General features: G+C 31.3%; 1 protein-coding gene across 2 annotated transcripts; it reads right to left on the bottom strand.

Moving 5' to 3' along the window:
- Positions 1 to 1,224: 1,224 nt before the first annotated feature.
- LOC141461464 (fatty acyl-CoA reductase 1-like) lies at positions 1,225 to 15,314 on the bottom strand. Of its 2 annotated transcripts, XM_074142602.1 has the most exons (11): positions 15,010 to 15,314; positions 12,580 to 12,703; positions 8,895 to 9,144; positions 8,701 to 8,808; positions 8,468 to 8,608; positions 6,864 to 7,012; positions 6,191 to 6,300; positions 4,865 to 5,054; positions 3,996 to 4,238; positions 2,460 to 2,723; positions 1,225 to 1,561 (listed from the first exon to the last, which is right to left on the bottom strand). In XM_074142602.1, the coding sequence occupies exons 3-11, from the start codon at positions 9,081 to 9,083 to the stop codon at positions 1,462 to 1,464; spliced, it is 1,494 nt and encodes a 497-aa protein (XP_073998703.1). In that variant the 5' UTR covers positions 9,084 to 9,144; positions 12,580 to 12,703; positions 15,010 to 15,314; the 3' UTR covers positions 1,225 to 1,461. The 2 variants fall into 2 exon arrangements, with proteins under 2 accessions (XP_073998703.1, XP_073998704.1); XM_074142603.1 differs by lacking the exons at positions 12,580 to 12,703; positions 15,010 to 15,314 and adding an exon at positions 11,651 to 11,737.
- Between the last annotated feature and the right edge of the window lie 1,828 nt (positions 15,315 to 17,142).

The following is a 17,142-nucleotide window of genomic DNA, read 5'->3' as shown; positions in this document are numbered from 1 at the left end:
GTATTTTTTTTTATTATTTATTGAAAAATAACGGTAATGGGTGATTAAAACAAATTATTTATATATCTACTTTATTTATTGCCAATTTAACTTAAAAAAAAGCTATTAGTTCAAAAGTGTTACTTTTTTGTGATAAGTGCTGCAGTCTGGTAGTCACTTCACTAAAGTAACATTAACTTTTTTGTACTTCATTGTTTTTTTAATTACTCCAGTAAACTAATCACTTTTTTAATTAGAAAAAATTATAATTAGATGGTATTATGTCTTTTTTAAGAGATTTATCCAAAATTCATCTGAAATAAATTTTATTTGCTGAGAAAAAAGCAATAAATGAATGTTCCTTCCATAGAGGCCATATTGACATTGCTTCTATATAGGTAAGTTAATCGCAGGGTGTGGGGGGTGGGGCGAATGTTATCATGATTTTTATTGAAATTTGTTATTATAGACTTTAACCTTCCAATATTTTGTAACTCATAACGGAAGAGCCATACTTTAATTCATTTTTATTTAAATAAATATATTTATTATTTTTATTAATTCTTTAAAAACTTTTGCATCAATTTAAAATCTTCTTAACCAACATTTGTTCTACTTTATGGACTGGTTAGACATTTTTAGAGGTTCTTATTACCACACTCTTACATTAATTTATAACTTACTTTAACCAACATTTATGTTTTTAAATATGATAGACATATTTGGACAGATACATTTAAGATATTTTAAGTTAAGTCGAGTCAGATATATTCTGAGAAAGAGAGTCCGAAGACAGTGTGTCCTCTCCCCATGAAGTCTTAGATCTTACTGAAGATAATCTGCTGTTACATATCTATATATAGAGATCCAGTTAGTGCTGCACTCTGGTGGCGCTTATTGGAACTACTGGAGAGACTGACATCAGTTGATCCTCTCCCCTTGAAGTCTTGGATCGTACTGAAGGTTTGTTACACAACTATATATAGAGGTCCAGTTAGTGCTGCTACCTGGTGGCGCTGTAAGAAACTATATTTTTTGCTTTTTGCCTCAAGTGTTGCCCTCTGATGGCGCTTTTTAGAACTACTTATATTTTCTTTTCCCAGTAAGTGCTGTTATCTGATGGTACTTTTTTGAACTATTTTTCTTTTAAAGTAGTTTTATTTAATTATAATTAAAGGCTTGATATTTTTGATGATTTAACTGTTTTAACAAAGAAAATAATTTGGGAATAATAAAAAAACAAAATTAAGAAATATATTTAACTTGTATTTTGTATGTATAAACACATACAAAGCTTAATAAACATAAACAGAATCTTAATATAAAAGGAAGAATATTGAAAATATTTTAATATTACATTGATTTTCTATTTTTAATATCTTTTAACAATACAATAATAAAATTTATTATTGTAACATTTAATGTTGATCGAAATATTTATGTATTATGCACAAAACAAATAAAAATAAAAATAAAAAGAACTTACAATATAACGTTTATCAAACTTAATACTGAATTCATGCAGAACCAAAATACCCCAATCAGCAGGAACAGTTTCGTAGCTCGATCAATATAGTACAATCTGGGAAAAGGAATAAAAACAATTATAAACTCTTTTATAAATGACAAATTGAATAGTATAGCTTATATCAGTCTTTACATAAGTTATAATTTAATGAAAAAAAGATGTATATTGACTGAAAAATGCTTTACACATGATGAGAATCTATTTGTTCTGGACGGTTTCGAATTTTCTTCAAAATTCTAGTAAAATAATGTCGTCCAGTTTGATCACATCAGGTTTTTTTTTGGATTGAAAACAGCATCTCAGAACGGGCATTTCCAAAATTATACAGACAAAAGTTTATATGATCGCTTTAATTTGTAAGACAAAAGTAAAAAGTTTGTTTTCAAATTAAAATTGAGGAACTCATCATTGATACTGTACAAAATTACCAACCTCTCATTGGTTTTTATGTGTGCCCAGTTCTGTAGTTTTAGTAATTTTTATCATTATTATTTAAAAACAGTGAAAATTTTTATTACAATTGAAATTATTTGAAAGTTACGGTTTAAAAAGCAAGTATCTCTTAAATCTGAACTAAAAAAAAAGATATTATTTATGTTCTTGACACACACAACATTGTGAGCAAACGTTCTTCATCATGAATTAAATGTTTTTTCAAAAAAATAAATCAATTAAAACTATAGGAATCATAGAAACGTTCACTGATAGATTCTGTGTACACAGTGTCTGGCAAAAAATAAGAGTTACCCCAATTTCAAATGAATAAATACAAAGTAAACCAACAAAGAATAACATCGTTTGTACTTTTTCTTACAACGCACAGTAAGTGACAATATCAAATATTTGATGTAAAAATTATTAACGGAGATATCAGTACTGAAATGCCCCAAAATAAATATATAAAAAATGAATGATTGGAAGAAAATACACGAAAATCTTGGAAAACACTTACCTCCAATGTTTTGCTCTAAATTTCTCCAAATCTGCTTCTTTTTCATTCAATAAATATTTCTTAAGCCCTTTTTGAAACAACAACATAAACTCCAAGCTAGAGATCTCTTCCTTTTTTGGATACATATAGTATATCTCCTTCTCTTCTGGTGGCACCTTATCAAATACAGCTTTGTACTTAGTGTTGTCGAATGTGATGATCCGGGAAGAGAAATAGTGCAGAGCCGCTCCCGCGTTGTAGATCTTCACGTTTAGTTTAGTTAATCTGCAGAAGAAAACCATAAAGCAGGAAAGGTTATTATCATGGCTTGGTCATCATGTAGATTTGTATGATAAACAGAATATAGATTAAAGATTTTTGGAAGAAAGATGCTGAGGCTTGTATATGGAACTTAAAAAGATAATAAGTTAATCACGCAGAATTAAAGCTTACTTAGCTACTAAGTTAGTCTGCTCAACTATGAGGACTTAAAAAGTGAAAGATAAAGTTTTACTTAATTAAAAAATTATTTTGTTTTCCTTTTACCTCTCCCGAATAAATTTTATATTATGAAACTAAATTTAAACGTAGTATTATTTTACAATACATTTACATTTTAATTACATCAAAAAAGTCTTGAAGAGCAATATAAATTGTTATTTAATCAATGGTATCAAATAGCAAAATGTTGGTTTAAATTTAAAAACAATTATGAAGAATCTAAATTACACTAAATGCATGAAACTGGGGTTTTTATATCAAATGAATGTAGATTATAATCAGTTTCTACAAAGTATGTTCCTCATCCCTGAAGATGATCTAGGTTGAAAGCTTGGCAAAAAATCATAAAAATAAAACAACAAAGAATTAGGAAACAAATTATTAGAAAAGGCTGAAAATTCTATAATTTAACCATTATATGGAGATCTAACTCTAGAAAGTAATCATACTTATCCGGAAATAATAATTTATATCAGAGATAGGATTAACTAAGTGTTTAGCGCACTGGATTCCCTCGCGGTAATCCCGGGTTCAGATGTTCCTTGCAGCTCGCTATTCAGAGATGCAACAATGTTGTCTGCAATGAAAGAACATTGTCCAGAGGCCGGCAGTGCACTTTAAAAAAAAACTCCAAACGCCAATAATCTCAAGTTGTTGACGCGCCTTAAATTAATAAAAAACTAAAAATGAATGAATAAAGTTAATGAGAATTATACTTTTGTTAGGTGGACAACCTCATAAATTTAAATATTGAATCGTACATATATTAGCCGAATGGGAGATATACAGAAATGTGCCAAGTGCAATATGGAGGGGATAGTTTAGTTTAATTACAATGGAAAATATTCTTTTCATAAGAGGGAAGAGTTAATATTTGGGAAAGAAATAATAGCAACAGTCCGAAGTGATACAATACCAAAATGAAAACTACGTTTTCTATATACAATCTAAAAATATCCTTTCCAATCCAATATGTACGTTCATATTAACCCCAAATAACTGATTATAACCCCTATTATTTATCGAACACAAACAAAACGAAACATGAATACTTACAATGGTTCCTTACGTAGCACCAACAACATCAGATCGATCAACAGTCCAGGTAGAAATTGTAAAATGTAAAACAGAAAGTGATAGTAGTAGGTATTGTCACAAACAATTAGAAATGGATACCAGATGTCATTGTTGAGTGGCAGCTCGTGGTTTACTAGTACACCATTTTCTACTACCTCTGCGAAGGTAACTGCTGCAAGATCACCGTACGCACAGTTGTATACACTCAGCTCTTTAGTGGTCCTGCAACAATTTCCAAAAAAAATATAATTTTAGAAAAGAATTCACAAAGTGGGAAGTACAGAAGGAAGAAAAAATGTGGTGTGAAAGCTCACTTGATTTTTCTCTTTCTAAAATTGTCTTAGTCAAAATATAAGATATAAACTACGCATGTGCTATAACTAAACAAAGTTTTAAGGAAATTTGTAAGAGCAATGTTGAGTTTACGCTAAAATCGATGATCGATTGACTTCGGATTGATCGATTTTAATAGAACTTTATTGTCTATGAACAGAGAAAAATTGAAACTCTGCAATTTTTTGAAACTATTACTTTTATTTTACTTATTTTCTTGTTCATTGTAAGGAGATTTATGACAAGCATAGAAGAAATGTCGAGGAAGACAGTAATCAGTCACATAATGTATAAGATCTAACTTTTGAAGCGTGCTGTTCAAGTCACCAGTTAAGATGATTTGAACAACTCATACAACTGGCCCATTTGGTAGTTAAATGGGAAAACAAAAAATAATAATATCTAGTATTTTCATTAAAAGATTCTGTATAAATAAATTGAAAAGCTTTTAAATTCTTCTTACAACAGTGGGAAAACAATAATTAATAAATAAATTACATTCAATTATTGCTCACATTTTACTGGTAAGCCATGCTGTGACGATCATTCCATTAAAAACATAATCCACGCAGACATAGTCCAGATAAGCGTTCGGATTGCCTCGGAATACCCTCAACACGCCTGAAGATACGCCCAGAGTGACGCCGACTGGTCCATTATAATTATCTAACCATCCTGGTTCTGGTTCTTTTACACTTCCAACCACTGTACAGCAGCACCAACAGTTTTCCGGAAAAAGAGAAAATTAATAAATAAAAAAAAATAAACAATGATATGGTCAGGCGTAAGCCCAGATATTAAAATTATTTAGTGTTATTTTAATTTGATTTATTTAATCAAATTCTAGTTAAAATAATAAATCAGACCAAAGAGGTAAGAAGTTGTTACCCTTCATAAGGAAAACAGTTATCTATTACACGAATCTGGGAAGTTCCGAGTTTTCATTCACATGGTTCGTAACGAGGCGGCAATTAGAAGAGGAAGTGAAAACACTTCCCTCAAGTGTGCAACATTAACTTTATTCCGCAGTTGTTTCAACAATTTAGAACATAAACTGTAAAACTTAAAACGAAAAGGCTTACCGCACTGAAGGTTATTAGGTAGTTCAATGAATTTAGAATATAGCACAATCTGAAGCTTAATAGACGTAAAAATTAAAAAATAAAATGAATTAAAATTGATAAAGATATATTTTACTTTAATTTTTTACAACTAATTTGTTTTTTATATTGATATTTACTGAACTTACGTCATTTTTCTTAACTGATCGAAGTGTGAACTCTTCTTGTTGATGAGTTTTTACAATTAAATTTGCACATTAAGTAAGTTATCTATTAGTTTTCTACAACTGATTGGATTATGAGGATTTTAAGATAAATATTCATTACTATCTCTTGAGATAATATCACTGCAACACGATGTTATTATAAAGTTAGACCAGTATGTGTTAGGAGAAGGTTTCTCTTAGGTTACATTGCAGGATTGTCTAAAATTCCAAATATTTACTAGGTATTACTAACTTACGATTTTGAATTTAAAAATTGTATTTATTAAAGTAACTATAAATAAATTTTTGACGCATCTTTTTTTTTTCTTTTAATAAAACTTTTGACTTATGAATCTTTACTGTCCAGTAATCCAAGCCTTTTATGATTTGGACTGTCGAAAGCTATATTTTTTAAAATTTATAGGACATTGAATTAGAAATGAGGGTAATCAATGAGAAGCGAACTAAAGACGTTCTTTTAAACGTCAAAATAAACCTTAGGGCACGCAGTTTATTTTGTTTTTTAAATGATGTTGATAATGTTTTTTTTATAAAATAAAATAAACAGACTTACCTACAGAAGGACGGTAAATTACTATAGGTAAATTCTCTTTATAATCATTGATAACCATTTCAGCTAAAGATTTACATAAAGTGTAGGTATTGGGATGCTTAGCCAATATCCTGGAATAAAGATCGATACAACTAGGTTACAAAAATAATTAAAAGAAATTAATATATATATTTATATTAATATGCTAATAAAAGCATTGATTCAGATTGTCAGGGGTAGCGACTGTGCGCGGGCTGGAGGAGCGAGATTGAAGAGGGGAGGTTATATTTTAATATGTACGTATGTGTAACGTAGTGTAATAGGACAAATAAATTGTGCTCTTTGTTAATAATCGAGTGTAGATTATTATTTAACCCGCAGAACAAATTACACAGATGATTTTGGCAACAAATCTTACAATCAATTTATAAATAAATACAAAAACCAAAAATGAATGCTTCGAGTTTTAAAAAAAAATGTTTTTGAAAATATGGTTTGGACCCAAAACAAGAGAGTGGAGCTTAGTAAATAAGAAACGCCTGAAATGAATGGAAAAAGTGTGAACTGGCCCTGGCCCGGCCAAGTGCAGAGAATTGGAAGAAACAGGATTGTTAAAAAGTTATGGGCACTAACTAAGGGAATTTATGGTGCTTTTTAAAAATATAAAAACATAAATTTATTATAAATAACTTACTTTTTCTCTAATATATTTATTAAAATATCATCTTTTTCAGCTGCTGCAATTAAAGCACTCCAATCATAATCTTGTATATAAACTTTTTCCTCAATTTTACTCAGATTCAAGTTGCAATTACAAAATGTAGTGGATACATACTGAAAACACTAGGATAAAAAGAACTTACTTATTTTAATAATAAGGAAACGAAATAAAAACATCACTACCAATAAGCGGTTAAAGGGAGACTCTGAGCAAAGCCGATTTAATTTAAATAACTCGTATGTAGTTGGTCGCAAATACCGCCTGAACATCTGAACAGTACGTCCATAAAGCCGTCACAAATCAAAAGCGTTTTCATTCTTCAACAGAATTAAGTAGTTTGTGCTTTTCACTGTTATCTATTGATTGTCAAAAAATATCTCAAACTGAATCAATCATTTCGTAAAAACCAAAATTTAGGACCAAGAGAATTCAAAACTTTTCAAGTTCCCATGTTATGAAAGATAGAAAAACATGATATAATATTCATTGCTAGTATTTGAATGCTTTCCATTTCCCTCAACTTACATAGTGGAGAATGAATTTAGTACATTCAAAAGCTGATTAATGCGAACAAGAGTAAATATTCGAAGAATGAATATTACTACATAATGTTCAAACTTCCAACAAACCGCTTTTTAATGATATTTTTCAATTTTTTTTTAATTAAATGTTAATTTTTTCAAATAATTTAGTTATTACATGTTCCAAGGTATATCTAACATAATTTTTTAGGTAATTCATGTTACGTACCTACTAAAATAAAACGTAGTATCTTCGTCTTTCTTGGTTGCACGTTCAAGATAAAGTTGTAGGGATTTATTTCTTCAAAAAGGTGGCGATAGGCAAAAAAAAAAACGTATACGCTCTAAACTCTTATCTTAATAGAATCAACTTTTTTTCTTTTTTTTAAAGTATCAGTTATAACGCATATATGTACATATGTCATTTAATGAGTCCTCAAGTTTTACTAGAATTCGTTATTACTGTTCTGATATGAAAATTTAAAGTTTATCCACGTAGTTGTCAATAATGACGCTAAGAGTTTTTAAAAGTTTGAAGGTCGGTTATCGAATTGAATACATTAAATTAATTTTATTTCTATCTCTTAATACACTAAGTAACCATAAAATAAATCCCGTAATTTTAATATAAATCTAAATCTTACAAAAAATTTAACCAAACAAAATGAACTTAAGGGCTACAACATTGGAGGTTATGTTTCAGCTAGAACTGTAACATTCAGGTTATAAACTAATAGCTTACAAACATGGCGCGCTTTTTAATTTTTTTGCTTAAATTAAATTGTCACAATATTGTTCATTAAATGATATATTTTTTTTGTAATTAAGTTAAACAAGACTTTTAAGATGAAGATTATTATTTATATTTTATGTTATTTTTTTTTTGTAGGTGCACTGACATTTTATTATACATCTAGGACATACTCTAAAAATGTTTAATAAACGTGAATGTGATTGAGCTAGGGATCGTCATAAGGCTAAATTTTAAAATTTTAGTTTCAATCAATTCAAAAAAAGAGAAAAATTAAAGCAAAATAGAAAATCGTCAACATTTACCTCTAGTTTCTTCATTGATTTCACTATTTCCAAAAGATCTCTTGTGCCTCGCACGTTCAATAAGATTGCGTTGGACAAAGGATCATCAAATCTTACACAGGCTGCAGCGTGGAATATAATGGAAACGTTATTAATTAACTCCTAGAGTTGTAGGAAAAGAGTATACATATATTAATTGTTTAATAATTTATTATTATTTTATAATTCATAATTAAATAAAAGCAGCTTCTAACCTGCTTATCTTCGTCTGAAATTCCTAGGCCTTTATCAGCTGCATTTCCTTCAACGACTACAACTTTGTTGAAAGCATCAGGTCTTTCTCTTCTTAGTCTTTCGTACATCTTCGGACATAAAGTTCCAGGTGAACAATTTAAGGAGATAACTTTTAAATTGAATCATTGAATAGTACAAATATCTCTCTACTCACCATATGTTGTGTAAGCTGTTGAAATCTTTGTTTTGCTGATAAATTTAGTTTTCTTCTGATTAATACATAAATTTTATTCACATCGGTAGCCCTTAATAATTTTTCAACTAATCCTTTTCCAATGAATCCAGTACAACCGGTCACAAAAATATCTTTACCTGCCAACCATTCTCCGATAGTCTTGGTCATTTTTTTTTTAATTTTTCAGCAGGAAGTCTTTGTTGATTTTGATTTTGAAATAGACAAAGCCCTTTCGAAAGAAAACAACTTTTAAAACTTATATCACTTAATTTAAGCACAATATTTGAAATTATATGTGACCATTGAAAGACTGGAAGGTATTTAAAAAAGTCCAAATTTGTTTATTTTCCATATTTTTTAGTTATTTATTTTTTTGCAACATGTAGAGTGTAGAGGATCCTTTGGAGACTAAACTGGGCACGGTTGTTGTTCAGCAAGGAGACAAAAAACTAATGTTAGGGAACTCCATTCGGAACCTAATCACCAAATTCCGGTCCCGGTCATGGGAGAACTGGAGCAGTCAATGAGATCCCAAGCGTACTTGCTGATACAGCGGTTGAAGAAGAGTGTACTAGGCTCGATCCGTTCTCTACGCGTTTCTCAAAATGTTCAAATAGGCATCGCCAGAACGTTACTATAGAAGATTGTAAAACTGATTTCAAAAGTGCTTATACAGAGATTCAAACTTTACTATCCCAAGATACTCATCAGCGCCATTCGTTTTCAGCACCTATTAAGAATTAACAACTTTCGAGAGTTATTTGATAGTAAATGATTAGGCCCGTTTTTAATCTAAACGAGTACTTCAATCAACAAATTAAGTTCTTCGACTGCAGATTTCAACAGCGTTTCAGATGAAATCAGTTAACAATTAACTGTTACAATTTCTTTGAAAATATTTTACGCCAGCAATCGAAGATAATGAGGAGTTATGGTTCCAAAATGAGGGAACTAAACCGTACACTGCCAGGACTACGATGGACCTCTTACAAGCAATTTTCAGTGATTGAATAAGGTCAAAAAAAAATGCTGGATACGTTTTGACCTAAGTTCAATTGATTTGATGACCCCAGACTTCTTTTTTTCTTATGACGGCTATCGAAAAAGTATGTGTTTTCATAAATAATAACTTAAAAAATTTAAGTACTTATGGAGAATAGTTGATGCGGAAAAAAAAAGCACTTTTAAGTCTCGAAACCTTAAATAAGGTAAGGGATACTGCTGTAGAAAGGGTCTGCATTTGAGAGCAGCCAAGAAAGTTGTTATTTTTTCATTATTTTCAAAAATAAATAAATAAATAAGTGTTTGTTAATGTTACATTTTTTCATTTCATAATCTTTCAATGGGTCACCGTTATGGAAGTCGTTCACGCTTCAGCTGTAAGATTACAGCTTCAATAAATCTGTGAAGACATTCTACAATGAAATAATCAATCTCAAGCGTAATAACATTGTAAAAAGTTTTATGCTTTGTAACAACAGAATAAAATTTCCTTAATTAACATAAAAGAATTTACAAACAACATTTGTTGTTTGAACATAAAGAAATTCCATTATTTTATCATTCAAAATAAATTTTTTAATTCATTTACTTATTCATTATTTACAAATGAACCTAATTTTAATGTTTACAAATGTATAAGAAGTACATGAGTCATTCAGCTGAATTTAATAGCATTTAAATGTTCAATAAGACTGTAGCCATTATTATTTTTTTTTTTTTAATGATTTAAGGCGCGTCAACATCTAAGGTTATTGGCGCCCGGAGCTTTTTTCAGTGCGCCCTGCCGGCCTCCGGGCAGTGTTCTCCCATTACAGAAAACACTGTCCATCATCACCGGACAGTGAGCTGTAAGAAGCTCCTCGGAAGAGAAAATCTAAGGGTCAGCAGCTGGATTCGAACCAAGGGACCTCCGCGTGGGATCAATTTGTAATAAAAATTGTAATTTCAATCATCTACTGCTAAAAATCTTTTCAGTTAAATGGGCACTTTCGACCTGCCAATTTTTTTTTTTTTCGTATTCTGAAATTTTATTACCCTTTGGATCTATTGTGGCTCCCCTTACTCTAAAGCTCACCCTCCAGACCTGGGTTTTTCCACCCCCAAGGAGTAACATCCTTAGCCCCAGACATGCCCCTCGCACTGACACAACACCGTGCAGTGGCCGTCTCCTCCTCCTCTTTCTGACAGAACCTGCAAAGGCTATCATCTGCCAGGCCCATGCGATGCATGTGAAGTTTTCCCGTTGCAGGGAAACCCCCCACCATCCACGCCAAAAATCTGAGACACGGTATCTGATCAAAGGTATTCTTTTATTTGTACAGTGGAGTCTCGGTTATCCGTCACCCTTTTATCCGTCTATTCCAATTAACCGTCACTGTCCTCAGTGACATTGTATTCATTAATTTTAATACACAATAGAATGAATTGAATAATGAAAGATAGCAGACCTTTAAGGCTTAAGCGTATAAAATATGTATACCAGTTAATACAAAGTTTTATGCACGTTAAACAAAAGAATCTGGAAATTTTCCTGGTTTTTTTTTCCATTATCCGTCTATTCGACTATCCGTCACGTGTCCGGTCCCGGTCATGACGGATAACCGAGACTCCACTGTACCTGAATAGGACTATCGTTCTCGGTTGTTCTGGTAGTTCTATCCACCAGGAGCGAAGCCAAAAAAAAAATCTCCCCTGATCCCCTAGTAAGTAGGTAACCTAAATATAACAAATACCTGTGTACTTTAGCTTAACAACTTTTTCAGAAAGTATTCTTTACTGATTTACTTCTAATAAGCACAAGTAAACTCGGCTAAACACTAACTAAACCCAATGATTTCAGCACATTTCCTTTTATAATAAAAGTACAGGCATCACAATAAAAAAAGTAATCATTATGATTTTATAACCACCATTTGCATAATTATTCACCTATAAAGTTATGATGTACAAAAAAAAAAAAATAAATTCTATCCGACTGCATTTTAAATGCAAATTATCATAGACCAAAACACAACCTTAACATTACAAGAAATACAAATATGGAAATTATGCAGCTTATGCAATTTATAGAAACTACAGGCACTTGATAAGGTGATTTTGTGAGAAAAAAATGAAAAATTGATGAGTCTATTTATTTTTTAGCATGTAAATTTCAGATTGAATAAAAGATTATTATATTTGCAATTAAAATGAATTCGGTTCATGAAATCTGGTATTAAGCTTTTGGACAAATTAAGCCAACTGCAAAGAATCACTTCAGATCAATCAATGTTTATAGTTTAAAAAATGTTTTTGTGTGTAATTTTTCTCGAAAGCAGCTCTAACTGTTTCAAATTTATTAAGTAATTTATAACCTCTGTTCTGTAGTATACAATTTGAAGTAATAAATATGATGTAAATGGTGCGTGATGAGCAGAAAGGAGAAAAAAACTATCCAACGATAGCACTCTCTACAGAATGTCGATTGATGACGATGATCATCAGATCTCAAGGAAATCGTTGGCGATTCAGTCCGTTTCAGGTGGACCGTCATGAATGATAGTAGTGACGAGAGACTGGTCGAAAGGATTATAGCTCAGTAGTCTTTTAAGTCTTTTGTGCGTGTCTTTATTTTATAGATTTTCCACTGAAACTAAATGATTATCTAATTTAAAATACTTACTCGTGATTATTCTAATCCTGAAGTTACATTCAAAGTTCTTTCACTGTTACCATCACCTCACTAAAATGCCAGCCAGCCTCAAAAAAAAAAAGAAAGAAAAATGTGTCTGGAACCTTTGGACAGCCTGTTGGAAAAATTTCGAATTATTTTCTTTCGGCTTGAAATTACAACTTAAGGATAATAATTTTTTTTTTTTGAAGTACAAAAATTACCAGGAGCTTCTGGAAAATTGTAACAGTTTTTTTTTCAAGTGAACAAACGAGAGAGAGAGAGACAGGAAAAAATAAATAAAAGAGACAGATTCAATTATAAATTCCCGGAAACTCTGAAGACACCAACAGGAAACCCAAAACGTGGAGCACCAATTTAAACTTTAGAACAACCTTCCTCTTAAAGAAAACCAATTTTTTTTTGAAGACTGAAAATGGTTTTAATCTCCTTTAAAGTGATAAAATTGCACTTAAAATTTGACAAAAAAAAAAATATTCAAATGGAAATTGATCATTTACATTTTAGTCTAATTAAAACAAATTATTTGCTTTTGTTCTGTCCTTAAAAAATTGTAATCAAATGATTTACATTCAGCATACAGTCGGGGTGCAAGAAAGGTGACCTTTATTATTCCCAAAAGAGGTTGAATAACTTCTGCATTAACTATTTCCAGTTCATGAGTAATTGTCTTTAAACTTCAATTCAACTTTTGCAGAGAACTTGTTTTTACATTGTTGTATAAAAACTTTTATTTTTTAACTGATAGTTTCCATAATAATAATCATTATATCTCGAAAACATTTTCTAAACCAAGCTTTTTATATTTTCCCAGCACGAGAAAAGAATGCTCAGGTTGTTGTGTTTACAGCGAAAAGGTATAATATGTTTTAAGAGTTGGAGAAACCGCAAGTAACAGTTGAAGACCCTGATCAGCCTGTAGGATGTGAGACAAACACGATTTGAGATTTTTTTTTTTTTTTTTTTGGACCTTAGGACGGTTAGTGATAAACTTTTAAACTAATAAAGGACATCCTAACTCTTTCGCAATGTTTATAGTGTCTAAAGGACATTGAGAAGAAGCATGAACAAAGCTGGTCGAAGTACTGGAGAGTGAATTGTCAATGATTCAAAACTTTTAGCTCCGACTTGATTTGCCTGTTTGGTTAGAGAAACCTTTAATGAAATGTCTCTTCCTGATATGAAAAATCAATCGTAATCCCTTAATCTTCAGACGGCAGGTGGCAAATTCTTTCGTCATTGCCTGGGCCCCATTCGCGGTGGGTTAAGCTCAGCGACCAACCAGAGAAAAGGGCTTACCTTAATGATATTTTGTTCAGAACGAAGGAAAGTCAAAAACAAAAACTTACCGATAATTACATGAACGAAATCACACTATTTTCTATAATCTAGCACTAACTACAAAAAAAAAAAACGGACACTATTGCATTGAAAAAATAACACGGACACATGCATGGAAACAAAAAATAAATAAATATCTTTTAGTAGCATTTCTAATTTTATTTTCTTCAAAAAGAAAATATGCACCTCTTAACTCTGTAAAAACGTCTACCACCCCTTAAAAGAAATTTTAAAATGTACAAACCTTGGCAAATAGCTTCGTCTATGAAAGCTTAGGCGATAGTGAACAATTAAATATATACTCGGCGATTGTTTAAAAATAATATACTCATTTCCTGCATTTATAATTATATACTAATAGGTTGAACAATGTCTTAAAACACAGCTATGTACATGAATGTATTTAAATTATTTACGATTGAACTTAATTTAAATACATAGAATGGAACTTCTCAGGCCCTGGTCTTGGATAAATATAATTATTTAATAAATTAGATATTAATCTTAACATCGAAACAGTTATTTATTTGTTCAAAACGATGAAACTGCTCGATATGGTGATAATTCTCTTCAGCGACTTATTAAATTTAACTCATGATTAATCAACATCAAAATACTAGATTCTTTGGTCACTCGTTGAACTTCTGTATTGGCAGCAAATGCATATGACTCCAAATTGAGAAAGTTCAGATCAATTATTTTAAATTTTTGTATTATCTAACTCGAAACACTCCATGTTATTTAATTTAAAAAAAACAGTTTAATAGGCTTTACTCGACACTCGGAATAATTACGCCACAATTCACTCAATTTTAAATCTCGTAACAAATAAGTAAAGAATCTTCTCTTTTGTTCGCCTAAAGTAACAGTAAATTTTTACTTCGGCAAAAGTACAAGTTAGTTAGCATTTGCTTCCAACTTATGCTTTTGTAAGAATTTTGTCGCTTTATGTGGAACCGATTTTCATAGTTATATCTTGAAATTGGAGAAAATAACCTAAATTTACGTAAATGCTTAAGAGTCAATTAACATTCTGATGTGTTATTTAAACACAATAAGTTATAAACAACCAAAACTTACCTGCCATTATTTAAACTCATTCTGCTAAGAACTTCCTTTTTTTTTTTATCCTTATGAATCGGTAATACTGCAAAATGTTGGGATATGTGTATGCACTCAACCACTTCATTACGGTTTCAGAAACAAATACTACCTGCATGTAATCTAGGTAATTATGCCAATTTAGTGAGTGAGAATAATCGTCCATCATTCAGAATGGCTCTATGGTATCTTCCTGAATAAAATCCTGCTTAAAATTCATTATTCTAACAGAACAGAAGAGCACTAAGTTATCCACATTACGTCATTTTATCCGTAGGACAATTATAAAATATGAAGGTAACATGTGAAGCGGCGGTTATCTTTATCAGTAAGGCTATAAATTTCATTTTGCTGCCCTCGATGAGCTATTTCGTTTATATTTGATGTTCTAATTTTACATATTTAGATGTGTAACTTTAATTTGATATATTTTTCATGGAAAATGTTATTTATGGTACTTATTGTGATTAAGGAGGTGGGTCCATTTTTTTTTTAAAATAACCTTTCGAGTACTACTAAAAGGGATTAAATATGTTGTTAAAAGCGAAACTGTAGGAATTGACTTAGGCTTTCCTTTGTTGTTGTTTCATTGTAATGTATGGTATTCCAAACTGCAATGTTGGTGATAATAATGAAGCTAGAACTTGTCCACAACAGAGCGACAATGGGAGAGTTTTCTTGCCACCTACCTTGTTCTTCCTTTCCTTCTTTTAATATTTTATGAAAACATAACTTACACAGTTTCTTTTTATTACATTTTCTCTCTTCTTATTGTATAAGGAAAATATTCATGACAAAATCTTTATTCAAACTAAATAAAATACAATAATCTACAGTACACTAGTGTACAGCTTCAATATAACTTTATTTCTCCTACAAATTCATTTGTCTATTTTCCATTGAGGACTAGTGCTTAAATAGTGTATAAAATGTCTTCTTACAAACTCCTTCGAATATATTAGGAGGACTTACCTGTATCACGGTCATAAAAAGAAATGTTTGAGATGCCTCACTGGTTGGGGGAACTCCCTACACAATTTTAATTTAGCAGAGAATGTAAATAACATTTTCAAGTTTTAGAACAGAAAATCAGGTAACTTTCTTCTGGAAGTAGCTTGTACGAGGTCTGTAAATTAAGTAATGAGACTGATTTTTTTTTATTCAAAAAGTATTACAACTCTATATTGTCACCTTCAAAATAACTTCCTTCTGAAGCCACACAGCGCTGGAGACGTTTCTTCCACTCCTCATAGCAGTGCTCGAATTCCGATACTGGAATAGCCTTCAGCTGTGGTCGGTTTCAGTCGTTAGAATGTTTTCGACTGTCCCAAAATGAGTTCCCTTGAGGTGATTTTTTCAACTTCGGCAAGAGAAAAAAGTCACAAGGACTCAAGTCGGGCGAATAAGGGGGCTGAGGAGCCACAGGAATGTCTTTACTGGCCAAAAACTCTGGTTTATTGAAACTGCTGTGTGACAAGGAGCATTATCGTGATGCAACACCCATTTGTTCTTGATGTTTGGCTTCACACGAATGACCCTTTTTCGAAGTTTATTTCAAGAACCTCTCGGTAAAAGTGTTGATTGACCGTTTTTCACCTTGAGGTAGAAACTCTTTGTGGTTCTTGAAAAACTTCGAAAAAGGGACATTCCTGTGGTTCCTCAGCCTCCTTATTCGCCCGACTTGAGTCCTTGTGACTTTTTTTCTCTTCCCGAAGTTGAAAAATCACCTCCAGGGGAACTCATTTTGGGACAGTCGAAACCATTCAAACGGCTGTAACCGACCAGTTGAAGGCTATTCCAGTATCGGAGTTCGCGCACTGTTATGAGGAGTGGAAGAAACGTCTCCAGCGCTGTGTGGCTTCAGAAGGAAGTTATTTTGAAGGTGACAATATAGAATTGTAATTCTTTTTGAATATAAAAATTTAAAAAAAATCAGTCTCATTACTTAAGTTACAGACCTTGTACATTTTCCAACAAACAGCCTTGAAAAGATTTACAATTAGGTATTTCAGAACAAAGTTTTCTTAGTGAGTGATGTAAGAGGGCTTTTTATTTAAGTTAAATTTTCGTTGAGACTTCGTTCTCAATACAAGAATGCCTTGAATAAGCTAG

Source organism: Rhodnius prolixus, unplaced genomic scaffold, assembly GCF_049639745.1.
Source record: "Rhodnius prolixus isolate KJV_2025 unplaced genomic scaffold, Rpr scaffold_6, whole genome shotgun sequence".
NCBI lineage: Eukaryota > Metazoa > Arthropoda > Insecta > Hemiptera > Reduviidae > Rhodnius > Rhodnius prolixus.
The sequence above is the reverse complement of the archived record's forward strand: the minus strand, read 5'-3'. Positions and strand labels throughout refer to the sequence as shown.

Coding starts and splice junctions, on each gene's coding strand:
- LOC141461464 (XM_074142602.1), bottom strand. CDS start 9,083: ATGACCAAGACTATCGGAGAATGGTTGGCAGGTAAAGATATTTTTGTG. Junction 5,055..6,190: donor AATTTACCGTCCTTCTGTAG/GTAAGTCTGTTT, acceptor GCTGCTGTACAG/TGGTTGGAAGTGTAAAAGAA. Junction 2,724..3,995: donor GTGCTACGTAAGGAACCATT/GTAAGTATTCAT, acceptor TTTCTTCTGCAG/ATTAACTAAACTAAACGTGA.